We start from the raw sequence: 12,802 nt of genomic DNA on the forward strand, positions 1-12,802 counted from the left end.
CAAATTGAGTTGTCATTCTGACAAATTCTAAGATAATTTCCAAGATCTTAAGGTAACTTTTGACTGATACTAAATTAAAGCATATTCATTAGAGACCTAGATAATCCCTAACTGAAACATTGATCACTAAAATTAATTTCAGGTGACACACTTTATTATTCTTATATACGGCAGAGAGAAGAGATGTGTTTGCATATGCCTAAGTATTTACATGGCGTGGAGGGAGGGAGGGAGGAGAGGGCTGTTAATGTGAAGGACATGGAGTTATACAAGACTCAAGGGAAGAAAAAAAAAATTTTTTTTTTTTAAGAAAATTCTTTGGACCCAAAACTTGATATGGTTGTGAGAAAGACTGACAACATGGGAGGGCACAGTCCTGACAGAGAACGTAAGGAAAGGGAGCTCTCCATCACTGTCAAAGCTGTCTACCGTTTCATGGACTTTTTTTTATGAGGTTTTCAAAAAGAACTTCAGTATCAAATACACAGGTGCCCAACTAGAATCTGATTTTCTCTGTTACAATGGCAAAGGCGTCTCAGATTACTGGTTTGCTCTTAACAGGAGAGTGTAAAACTTTGTCTTTACTTTCTGTGTAAGCTGCCTAGATAGCAAAGATTCTGTGTCTACCAGAATAATCTTCTATGGTGCATGTTGACTTTATGATGTCTTGATTATTTAAGAAAACAAAAGTGCCTCATTTATGAGGGGTTCTCTGCAATCAGGTGAAATCTTTTATTTAAAGTCTTTATTGTTACTCTGGTTAAATATATACCCAAGTATTCTTGATGACATATGATCCTATCTTAATTATTCAAATCACCTGACAACGTTTGACAGCATGCCTTCCCAAAATCAAAATTTAGATGCTATCTTTAACACCTATTTCTTTAACACCTAATTATCTGAGATTTCCAGGAGGGGCCCTGGAAAATCCCAAAGGGTTTGTTTCTCCCCCTGGTAAATGCAGAAGTGCTGTAAATAACTGCTGTCTACTACTGCTCAGTTATCAAGTTGGAGGAGATGCCTGGGGACTCCCTGGTTGCACCTGCAGGGTAAGAGGCTACAAACGGTGTGGTCTGCAGTCTGACAAGTTCCCAGAGAACTGTCACGGCCCTCACTGCCCATGACACACTTCTGTGATCAGGGCCTGATACAGACAACAGCACAGCACTCTCAGGTATAATTCTGCTAGGGTTGAATATATACACTTGGCTGCAGCTTCTTTAAATTGGATCCAGGACCCTCTAAGCCAGTGGTTCTCAACTGGGGATTCACACCACCTAGCTACAGAGTATTGTTAATATACACAGATGTTCAGAACCTATTCCAGACTCACATGAGTGTTTGTCTTAATTACACTAGATCTACTCTAAGTACATGCTGGGTATATTCTTGGTATATTATACCAGGACTATTACATGTTCTATCTGGAGGCCGTTATTTGTCTATAAAGATTATGTTTCCCATTTTCATAAATTAGACATTCTTGGCAATAAGTTAATCTTGTTTATAAATATTTTACCTAAATGTTTTTTGGACTGACTTTTATACTGTCTTGCATGTCACAGAAACAAACCATCACATTTCCTTATCAATTGCCTTGATCTCGTAATGATTCCTCACTGGGTCTTTCATTCTGAAAAGTGCTGTAACAAACTAACCAGAGCCATTTAAGAGTCCCATCATCCTCACATAGGTTTCTGCTTAGCTCTGCGCTTGCCTGAAAGCTCTTGCAGCAGCTAAGGGCCGGAGCAAAGAGGGCTGTCTCCAAGCCCACAGAAAAGGACGATGCCAGGCACCTGGGCACAGCTTTCTGACGGCATGTTGAAGCGGCTCTGAAGCGACTTCAGAGGACTGAGTAGGGACTTCTACAACTCTGTTCCAGGAGATGGGCTCACGAGATTGCTGAGCGATCAAGGGGAACAAGAATTACGCAGGACTGAATGAACCGACCAGGATGCGTGAGGGTTTTGTTTGGAATAGTGCTGCAGCAGTAACGTTTTGTTTTCTGGATATATAAAGAATCTCTTTCTCTTTTATGACTTAGTAGACTATGCTTTTGTGAATGACTGCCCAGTGTATTTTCTTTTACTCTGGTGTGAGTAAAACAAGTTTATGCCTCTTTAAAAAGAAATGTGGCAACGTGCTTCAAAAATCTGACAGCTGTATCTTAATTCCTAGGACTCTATCTTAAAGAAATAATCTAAAATATTGTAAAGGTCATATAAAGATCTTTATCAAGTCATTAATAAGTAGAAACATTATAATATAATTCAAGAATAATTAAGTTATGGTATGCACATAAAAAGGAACACTGCCATTAAATATTTACAACATGGGAAAATGCTATTGATATGATAACTTCTATGGGAGCTGGAAGGAGGGAAAACATATATAGAGAGAGAAACATGCCAGAGGGCCTCCCCGGTGGCGCAGCGGTTGAGCGCTGGGTTGCGAAGCTGCCCGCAGCCTCTGCAACGCCGGTTCGATCCCCGGCTGCTCCCCGGCCACTGGAGGAGGGTCCCGCATGGTGCGCAGACCTCTCCTGCCGCCCGCTGCTCCCCTCAGCAGTGTACTTCGGTCCTTCTGCCTGCTCTGCTCCCCGCTCTGGCTCTGGTGAATTCTCTCACCCTCCCGCACTTCTGACTGTACCCAGTGCTTGTATAAATAAATAAATAAATCTTAAAAAAAAAAAAGACTTTAAAAAAAAAAAAAATGCCAGAATGCCAGTCACTTCTAGATGTTAGGTGACGAACCAGCTGTTTTCTTCTTTACACTTTTCAGATTATTCCACACCAGTTGTATTGCTTTTATAATCCAAGGGATCCTAACTGATTAAGTTTGCTTTTATTATAAAGCAAACAAATTTCATTCACTTGAGCCAGCAGTTAGAGCAATCTATAAAATGTAACTCTTAAATCTAGCATAGGACACTTTAGAAAATGAAAACACTGTTCATCTATGTTATAAACACATGTGCTGTTTAAACAACTAAAAGAACTTTTAAACAAAAGGCTGAGGTGTGCCTATTGGCCTGATCAAGGTCACTCAGCAAGCAATGTTTCACCCTGACTTCCACAGCACCACGGATCACCTGCCAACGGCCAAGGCCCTACAGAGTAAGTCACAACTGAAGAAGAAGAGGGAGTATGGAAAACTTGGGTCCCAAAACCCTTGTCTTCCTTCTATGACTTCTGCAGACAGAGACAAACAAGTGCATCTTGAATAATGCAGATTACTACAGTTATTTTAAAAACTATTTGGTCTCAAAGCATATTTGGTAACTTCTTAAGAAAATGAACTTCTCTCTTTTTCATTTAAGACCAAAATGGAAGGGACCTGTAATAATGGTAGCTAATACCCAGGAAATAGATACTATTATTATTTCTGTTTTTCAAACGAGGAAACTGAGTCTGAGATATATATTCACCGCCTCCTTCATCCAACAGCTATGGGACAAAAACCTACTTACTGTAAGACACTGTGCCAGGATCTAGGATAGAAAAGTTCTCATGGCGGTTAGTGTCTATGGAAGAGCGCAAGAGACAAAGAAATTATCATTACAGGCAGGGACACCCTCTATGGTGGCAAACTACAGGGGGTTATTGCGGACTTTTAAAAGAAGGATCTAAGTTAACTAAGGGGAGGGGAGTGAGGTCAAGGGAAGGCTGACCCTGAAGTAAGCAAAGTTTAAAAGCAGACCGACCCGGAGAAAGAATTAAGAGGGCGAAGAGAGGCCTCCCCTGGTGGCGCAGGTGGTTGAGCGGTTGAGCGCAGAGCTGTGAAGCTGTCCGCAGCCTCTGCAGCACGGGTTAGATCCCAGCTGGCCGGCGAGGGCCCCCATGCAGCAGACCTCTCCTGTCTCACCCGCTGCTCCCCTCTGCAGGGTATTTCAGTCAGTCTGCCTGTTCTGTTCCCCACTGTCTCTGGTGAATCTTCTCACCCTCCCGCACATCTGGCCTGTACCCTAGTTCTTGTATAAATAAATAAATCTTTAAAAAAAAAAAAAAAAAGAGGGTGAAGAGAAAGGCAAAGGACATTTCCAGGTCATATATTTTCTCTTGAAAATATATATCACTGCAATGAAAACTGCTCTACACACACACACACACACACACACACACACACAGAAAACAGGTTCCATTACTTATCCTTGACAATTTTATTTGAAAAACAACAGAAGCAGATATGTTATAGAGAAAAATGAATTACCTAAGAAAGATGACTTACCTAAGGAGCACACATATTGCAACTCCAATTTTACTCTAAAACTAATGCTATTTTAGTTCTAATCCTAATTAAAACTAATCCTTATATTTTAAAGACAAGCAACCAGGAGAATAACCTTGAGACAAGGATAAGACACATTTTCATTCTTGCCTCCTGGAAATAATGGTGCTTCCAAGGGTGAACTATCTGGATCCTAACCTCGCCCGGCTTTTTCCCAATTCCTTGTGATCACTTAGTGGATAAGCACTGTGCTTGTTCTCCTGCCTCAATCTCAAGGGACAGGGACAAAGTACAATGGCATCCTTTTTCATTTTTAATAGTCATGTTTTTCAAAGTGAGGGTCACAACCCATTTGTGGATAATAAAATCAATTTAACGGGCCATGAGGAACAACACTTTTTAATAGAGCAGAAGAGAACAAGAATTTATTGGAATGTATCACATACTACAAAGTCAAACATTATTTCATAAATTTTTATTTCGGTTATACAGCATACACATGCTGTTGTAAAATACACTTCTTATTGCAGGTCACAATCACAGCCAAAGTTTTAAATATCTCTACCCTAGATGAGAAGTCATAAACGTACTGCCTGCTTGACCTAACTCTGAGCACAGAACTAAGTAACAAGGCATCATCTACAAAGGTTTGAGCATTGGCTGCTCTTTATTCAGGAGCTTGAAATGAAGCATCCTGGACAAAAAAAATGGGTGTAATGAGTTGGGGAAGATACAGAATGGGTTGGGTTTTTCTCCCCCCCTTGAAAACGAATCTTCCATCCCTGTTGTATCCTGCAAAGGCTGACTCATCTAGGAAACACAGCCTCCCACAGGCACCGAGCACCTGGTCCATGGGGCTTGAGCTGATGCTGGCCGAGGCAGTCAGGTGGCTACAGAGCACCTTTACCAAGGAGCACAGTGCCACAGGAAGGGCCAGGAGGCAGGAGCCTGGACGCAGGCTTGTAGGCTGTGACCTTGAGGAAGCTGCAGTCCTGCTAGCTCAGGTTCGTTCTCAAAATAAAGGGCACGGAATTTGCTTCCAACTCGGGTCTACAAGCAAGTTGGAATAGATGAATATCAAGAGTTCTACCATCCACAAGACTTGCATTAATAAGAAGAGCTTAACTCCTAATTTGAATAAGCACTAAATACACGTTCAAAAAAACTAACAATTGTGAGAAAACCACGTTACACCTATACTTTTATGTTCCTAAAGATTTTAGCATTTTTAATCATACAATAAAAATAATGCATGTATCAAATTTTCCTCCAGAACATTTCCAATGAAAAACTATAAAGGTTGCCAATTTCAATTCATTCTCCATGTCTAAGCTGGCTGTCCTCTAACAAGCCCTATTCAGGCCATTCTTCGGCTCAGCAGTATCCTCAAATAGCCTGCTCACACGCAAAAAAAAAAAATACAAAGCTTCCACTGAAAACATCAAATCTGATCAGTTTTAAAACTTAGCATTCCCAAAATGAACTTTTCTTGGCAGGTTTATTTCTTGGCAGGTTTATAGTGACGTGACGTGAAATCCACTTACGAAACACTTCTGAGAGCATGCCTGGTATATCCCCTGCTACTTTACAGACACTGGCATCTCTAGGATCCATGAGACTAACATTTGCAAAATGAAACAAAAGAATGTTCTTCTGGGGCAAAAACAAATGCTGCCTATGATGTTAGTGAAAAAACATCTGCAGGCAACCCGCACGCTCTACTGCATGAATGTGAGGTCAGCGGGGAACCGAAGAATGTACCTACCACACCTACTTTCCAAAGGACAGAGGTCCTGCTAGCATCCTGCAGTTCCAGATGTGCCTCTCCCAGCAGGGGAAAGCCTTTCAACCTAACACTGAAGCTGAGGATACAGCTGTAGATTCTAATAGTTCTAGAGTATCAGAGACCATCATAAGGCAAACACTTTGTTTTGTTTTGCTGCTACTGCCGTTTTTAATGGGCAAGTTCTATCACCCAAGGTGACCTAAATAACTAAAGTAAATCAATTTGACTTGGTCATCACGGACAATTCAGACACTATAAATAAAAAGAAGCTAATTTAAATTTGGCAATATATTCGCTTCACGTAACATGAAATCTCATCAATTTCAATTTTATTAACAACTGTAAAGGAGGACACAAAATTATAAATGTACAAGTTAAGAATTTGGGCTGTGACTCAGCTTTTTATTGTAAAATAAAAACATCTAACACATGTACCTTGTAAAAGTTTTAGGAAAAAATTAATATGCATTCTTTCCAACTTTTTCTTAAGCTCAAAATACTTATTTTACAAAATGGAATCATGCTGTTAGGGTTTAAGAGGCCCGACTCAAATTATTTATCATTTTAGCAAAATAAGGAATTTATCAAACCAAGAGTAAAATGGGGGTGAATCCAGCGTAAAAGAAAAGCGGCCAAAGGTGTCTCTCAGCTCCTCTGCTTTAGGGTCACCGTCGTAGAACCCACAGCTGCCTCCCCCCAAGAACAGGTCTCCTAATTCTGGGGGCAGGGCCGCACCGGACATATTTCTCTCCTCCATCTCTGCTTTGAAAAATCCCAGGAAAGAACCCTGTAGGGCCCATCCCTGCAGCCAGGAATGCACACGAGAGGGCAGCTCCTGCCTGAGCCCCAACAGTCAAGAAAGGGGCCAGGACAGAAGCAAGGGAGGATGGAGGGGGGACAGACAGAGCGAAGGGGAGTACAGATGAGCTGGGCACTCACCTCAGACGCCGACGACCACCACAAATACTGCTCTATCACCTGCTTTCCTCACTGACTACAGGAGCGGGTGTGTAGACATCAGAGGCACTCGAGAATCTTTTAAAAAATAGATAGGTCCCACCCAGGACTCACATCATAAGCACTTCCATGTCACCAAATATTCTTTAAAAACATGATTTTTTAATAGCGGCACAGAATTCTAAGGTGGTTCTAAATTTTTTTAATTTAATTTTATCCCTTAAATCCAGAAAACCACACGCCATCATGACCTTTTCTGAACAAAATACAAGTGTGAAAGGCACTTTAAGAAAGAAGCAACCACTGGCACGCTCACCACACCTTTTTCAGAAAGGATGCCAGAGGGGTGGGAGGGGTGGAGGGTGCGCAGTAGCAGGGGAGTGGATTATGGGCAGGGTGGACACAGCTAGGTGAGCCTCTCAGACTTAACAATTAATAAAAATCTACCATTAAGGATTTTTTTAAAAATGTCTTCAAGGGACAAAGACACAAAGTACCTCAAATTAAAACAGGAAAAGCAAGGTTTGTCATTAAGCTAATTAAAGTAAGACTAAAGATTAAAAACATCACACTACAACTCAACCAAGAGAGGGAAGTTGATGTCAAGGAGAAAGGCGTCTGGGAAGTCTGGGAAATGCACGCGGAAGAGTAGGGCTGTCCCCAGCTGTCACGTAGGAGCAGGGGCACAGCTGACAGAAGCACAAGGTAACCTATAAATCCGTCACAGAAGTCACCCAACTGGCCTCCCTTGCTGAGGTCTCCTGCCAGTCAAAATTATATTCCTACTCCCCACGGGCAAGAGAATGCACTGACCCGCTGCTGCAGCCTCGGGGCACCAGCTCGGGCACCGCACCTGACCCTGCTTCCCTTCTGCAGGGGCAAAGACCCACGGTGGCCACTGGCCATGTCCTTATCTGACATGTCTTCCAGCTTCTCTTTAAATAAACTATTTCCAGTGGCTACCGACTGGCAAGAGCAAAGTGTCTTTAAAAAGTCTACATACCACCTGGTCAAATGAGAAGCTGAGACAATACACTGTGAATAAAAAGATCATCCTGGAGGAATGAGGAATTATTAAGTAACAGGAAGTTATTAAGGCATATGTGTCCAGTAAGCAGTCCAGACCTTATAGCCCTATCTTTCAGCAGAGCTCAGAACAAGATTTACAAGACACCGAGAGAACAAGTGTGAAGGAAGCAGAACTTCTCACATGTGACAAAATTAAGGGGAACCACAAAGTCCTTCTTGAGAGAGGAGGTGTCCCCATTTCAGAACCTGAAGGATCAGTGGAGGCCTCCGTCACTGCTGCGCAGTCACTTCTCTCCTGAACCACCCCAGTCCCCACCATGGCATCCTCTGTTGTAATGTCTCAAACCACACCCATCGCTAAATCTGCTGGGGAATCCACAGCTACACCATACCGTGGAGCTCGCTGGGGGAATAGGTGACATCCGATGTCAAGACCTAAAGACCAGATTCAAAGGAGACATCCAAACAGAGAGCCAGGTCAAATCACCCAGAGGCGGCAGAGCAGTCAAGAACTCTCTTGGTATAGAACCCATTTTCAAGAGACCTTACAAGAACCATATAATGTAAAGTAAATAACACACAGTCACTGGTTAAAAAAGCAGTTTTTAAGTTCATGTAACATCTATGCCTTACGAGTCAGCGAGTGAGAACAGTGAGACTGTATTTAACATAAATAGTTCAAAAGAGAGGTTACAGATAGGCGCGGTCTTCTTAAGATCCAAGATCCTTAATATCCAAGCTCTGTGTCTAAGCGCAGATTCAAGAAATCACAAAAGTAAATGGTTCCAAATCCGTCGGAAAAGGTCTCCAGGTTACCTCAGGATCCTCTGACAACTGACCCGGAAGCCTAGAAAAGCACCCGTAGGAATGTTTGCTTTGAAATTTAATCACCTAACAATAACACCTGCCATCCTTATCAGGAATTCTTTATCAAAAATCAGGACAAGAAGACTCCATGACCAACAATAAGCAGTAAAACTGCAACAGCACTATCACCTCTCAACCTGCTTTGTGTTCCCCGCTGTTGCGTAACTCTCACGTCAGCACGCAGGGAGCAGATGTGCTGGGCTGGCACCTGCCGCGGCGATGCACTGGCCAACATGTGCAGGCCTGCGTTCTCCCAGAGACCTGTGCATTCGCACAGCCTTCCCAGTCAGTGACCCACTGACAGAAAACGCACCAACAAACATGGCAGACAGCTCTATCCTGGCCTGTCCTGAAACCACTTCACATTATGGGTCCCCGTGATGTTAAAACATGAATGTGCATGTTGAGTTTCTAGATGTTTAAAAACACAAATAAAAGAAATCCAAGTAAACAATTGCAGCACCCCTGGAGGATCTTACCAACGATCTACAGTACGTTTGTCAGAGGTCAGCTCTGTGTACTGAAGAGGCGGCGCTGACGAGAAGGGCATAAAAAAGAAAATAACAGCTTTGTCGAGTAATCTGTTTCACAGATTTGCCACTGTAAAATGAACTGCAATGTTGCTAAGAAAAGTATTCTAAGATCTCCCTGTTCTGTACACTGCTGCTCACTTCAAGTTGGATGAAGCCCATTATCCTGACCTATTTTTATCATAACAAAGACACACAGAAACCTGGCTCAAAAACCAAGGTTTCTTTTTGTCACCGGAGAAACAATCCTTTTTGCCACACATTTCCACTGCTCACAGACCTTTTTACTTTTACCCAACAATGTGCAGACCTATTTTTTCCCCAAGACAGCCTCATAAAGAATTTTAACTTCTCATCTGCCCGTCTGGATAATGGAATGACAGCTCTTCCTCCCGGTGGTTAAGGGCAAGGAGCAGACAGCAAGACCCGGGGTCACTATTAGCTGTGAAACCCTGAACAAGATGCTTAACCTTTGTGCCTCATTTTCCTCATCTATAAAGGAGAAATAAGAGGAACGACCCCACAAGGTTCACGTAAGAATTACATGAGTTAACAGAAGCAAAAAAAAAAAAAAAAAAAAAAATAGCAGTACTAACTTGTCATTTCTACCTCTAAAGAAAAACTTAAAGGCGTCAAAATGCTCACAGATCCAATCTACTGAGAAATTCTTTTAATGAGCTTTCTGACAAAACTTCTAAAAAATGTTAGAGTCCCCAGACGGAGCAAAACAATTCTCATCACACCGTGTGCCACTAGTAGACACACTGTTCCCTGAGAGTTCACCGAAGTCTCTGCGTTAAGGAAAGGGAAGAACCAGCCTTCTGGGGCTGACCGGGCGCTTCCAGGCCAGGAGGCGGTGCCCGGGTTCGGGTCCAAGCGCCGCTACAGAATTTACCTAAAAGTTCTCGGCGCAGGCAGCAGCGGGGACCCTCGCGGCCGGGCCGGGGGCGCCGCGCGGGGAGGGGGGCCGTCTGCCAGCCGCGGCCGGGGTGCAGCGGGGGAGAGGCCGGGGGAGAGGCCGGGGGAGACACGGGCAGGCAGGGGCGAGGGGTTCTCAGCCGCTCACGGGAGTTCGCGCTCCCGTCGGGGAAGGCGCCGTCGGGTCCCGCGCGCGTCCCGGAGCAGAGCGCGACCCTCGCCGCGGGCACCCAAGCGCCCCCCGGAGCCCCGCGGAGGCCCAGGAGCGGGCAGCCAGGGCTCCGGCGCCCGCGAGGGTCGGGGGCCGCGGGCTCGGGGGTGGGGGGCGCCGCGGGCTGCAGCGGGGGGCCGGCGAGCGCGCCCCGGGGGAGCGGGCGAGCAGGAGGGGGCCCGAGGGCAGGCGCCCGGCGCATCTGCTCCCCGAGCCTCCTTCTCCCCTACAGGGGGGTCGGGGGAGGCGGCGTCCGCCTCTGGCTGCTGCGGGGGGGGTGTCCGGGCTGCCCCCCGCGCCCCCCGCGTCCCCCCGCGCCCGGCGAGGCTGCAGCGGGCGGCCCGGCGCGGGGGGCGGCGGCGGCGAGGGGTCCCGCGCGGGAGCGGCGCCGCGCCGGGCCCCGGGGCTGCACCCCGCCCTCCGCCCCGCGGTCCCGCCCGCGCCCCCGCTCACCTGGCCGCCCGGCCGCGCTCGGGCTCGGGCTCGGGTTCCGGCGGCGGCGGCGGCTCCTCCATGGCGGCGGCGGCGGGCGCGGGGACCAGCGCGGCGGCGGCGGCGGCGGCTTCTCTCATCCGGGCACGGGGCCCCGCATGGCCGCGGCGGGCCTCGGCGGCTGCCTGGCGCGGGACCGGAGCCCCGAGGTGCGGGAGGGACGCGGCTCCGCCTCTAGCCCGCCGCGGGGCCCGCTCGCGCCGCGGCCATCTTGGGGACGGCGCCCGGCCCGCGCCGGCTACGGCGGGCGGCGAGGGACACGCCTCCTCGGGCGCGCGCGGGCGGGCGGGCGGCGAGGGACACGCCTCCCGGGGCGGGGCGGGCGGCGAAGGACACGCCCTCGAGGGCGTGGCGGCTGCGAAGGGCACGCCTCCGGGGCGGGGCGGACTGTGAAGGGCACGCCCATGGGGCGGGGCGGGGCGGGGACACGCCCCGAGGGCGGGGCGAGCGGAGCAGGACCTGAGCGCTTCCCAAGCGGGGTGGGGGTTCGCCTCCCTGGAGATCGGGGGGCCGCCGCCCTGGAGATCGGGGGCGGGGGTGCTCCTGCTGAGGCGCACAACCCGGTCTCGCGGGCGGCCCCGGCCCCAGGGCTCGGCCGGGAGGGGGAGCGTGTCTCGGTTGCAGGTCTTGGCAGAATTTCCCACGGGTGAAGCCTGGAGGGAGCTCCCAAATAGCCTCGTTCCAAATGAGTCTCTTTCTACTTCGTCAGAAGTGCTGGCTTCTAAAGCCTCATCCGGTTGAGCCTGAGTAAAATACACGTTTCGAATCAATGCTGGTAAGAAAATTAGCCCAGATGGGAAAAACTTAAGTACAATTATGTTTAAGGGCCAGATGTGCTCAAAAGTACATTAAATTTTTGCATGCAGCATGTTCATGTGTTTTGTAGTCAGGAAACCAGCTACATTGCACGCCAGGTGCGCCTCTAGAAATTTCTCTGTGGTTTAAGAACTGTTCATCACGAATCTGTATTGTGTCTTTATCCTGCTAGCGTCCTTCACTTTATTTAACTACATTCTTTCAATAAATATCTATTAAATGCATCTCTGCGCTAGGACCCGTACCAGGTGTTGCGGATACAGCAGTGAGCCAGACGTGCCAAGTCTCTTCTCTGTAGAGCCAGCATCCTAGCCAAGTAAGGGGAAGAGAGAGAAAAACAAAAACAAGTAAACATATAGTATGTCAGCTGGTGGTGACTGCGAGGGAGAAAACCAGCAAGGAAAGGGGTTGGAGAGAGGAAAGTTATTTTACAGAGATGGGTCAGGATAAAGTTATGAGATTCAGTCTCACGACTCTTTCAAAAGATAATGATAATACTTACAGAATTTCATTTTTTCTTTTAAAACAGTTGCATGATCAAATCCTTAAATTGTATCCTCACTAACTCATCTTCAAGTATTTCACTGTGTTGGATATGGATAAGTCACCGTTCACAAAAATATTCCTGGGGACAAGGACAGTTAAAACCTAAGACTTGCCCATGGGTCTCCAAACTGGTAAAACCGTGTGATTTGCACTTAGGCAATGTGTAGTTCCTTGTTTTAACTTACATTTGAGGTTCTATTTTAGCAGTAACCAAACAAATTTACATTTAACTAATTGTGAGACGCATCTTGTGAAAACCCTCAGTAGTTTATTTCAGTGGATCCTCCTGTTCTGCTCCCCGCTCTGTCTCTGGTGACGCCTCTCACCCTCCTGCACCTCTGGCCTACACCCCAGCTCTTCTATGCATAAGTAAATAAATCTAAAACAGAAAAAAGAGAACCTCAGTCCTAGTATGAAGAC

General features: G+C 46.6%; 1 protein-coding gene across 1 annotated transcript in view; it reads right to left on the reverse strand.

The window, feature by feature from the left end:
• Window positions 1-11,100, reverse strand: part of MAP3K4 (mitogen-activated protein kinase kinase kinase 4) — a gene marked incomplete at both ends in the record, with an annotated part of 89,281 nt that extends 78,181 nt beyond the window's left edge. Inside the window, one exon of the mRNA XM_084228792.1 lies at window positions 10,982-11,100. Within this exon, the coding sequence (XP_084084918.1) occupies window positions 10,982-11,100 (119 nt within the window). The remainder of the gene's footprint in view (window positions 1-10,981) is intronic.
• Window positions 11,101-12,802: the final 1,702 nt, after the last annotated feature.

The sequence above is a fragment of the Talpa europaea genome, assembly GCF_964194135.1.
Source record: "Talpa europaea genome assembly, chromosome: 2".
NCBI lineage: Eukaryota > Metazoa > Chordata > Mammalia > Eulipotyphla > Talpidae > Talpa > Talpa europaea.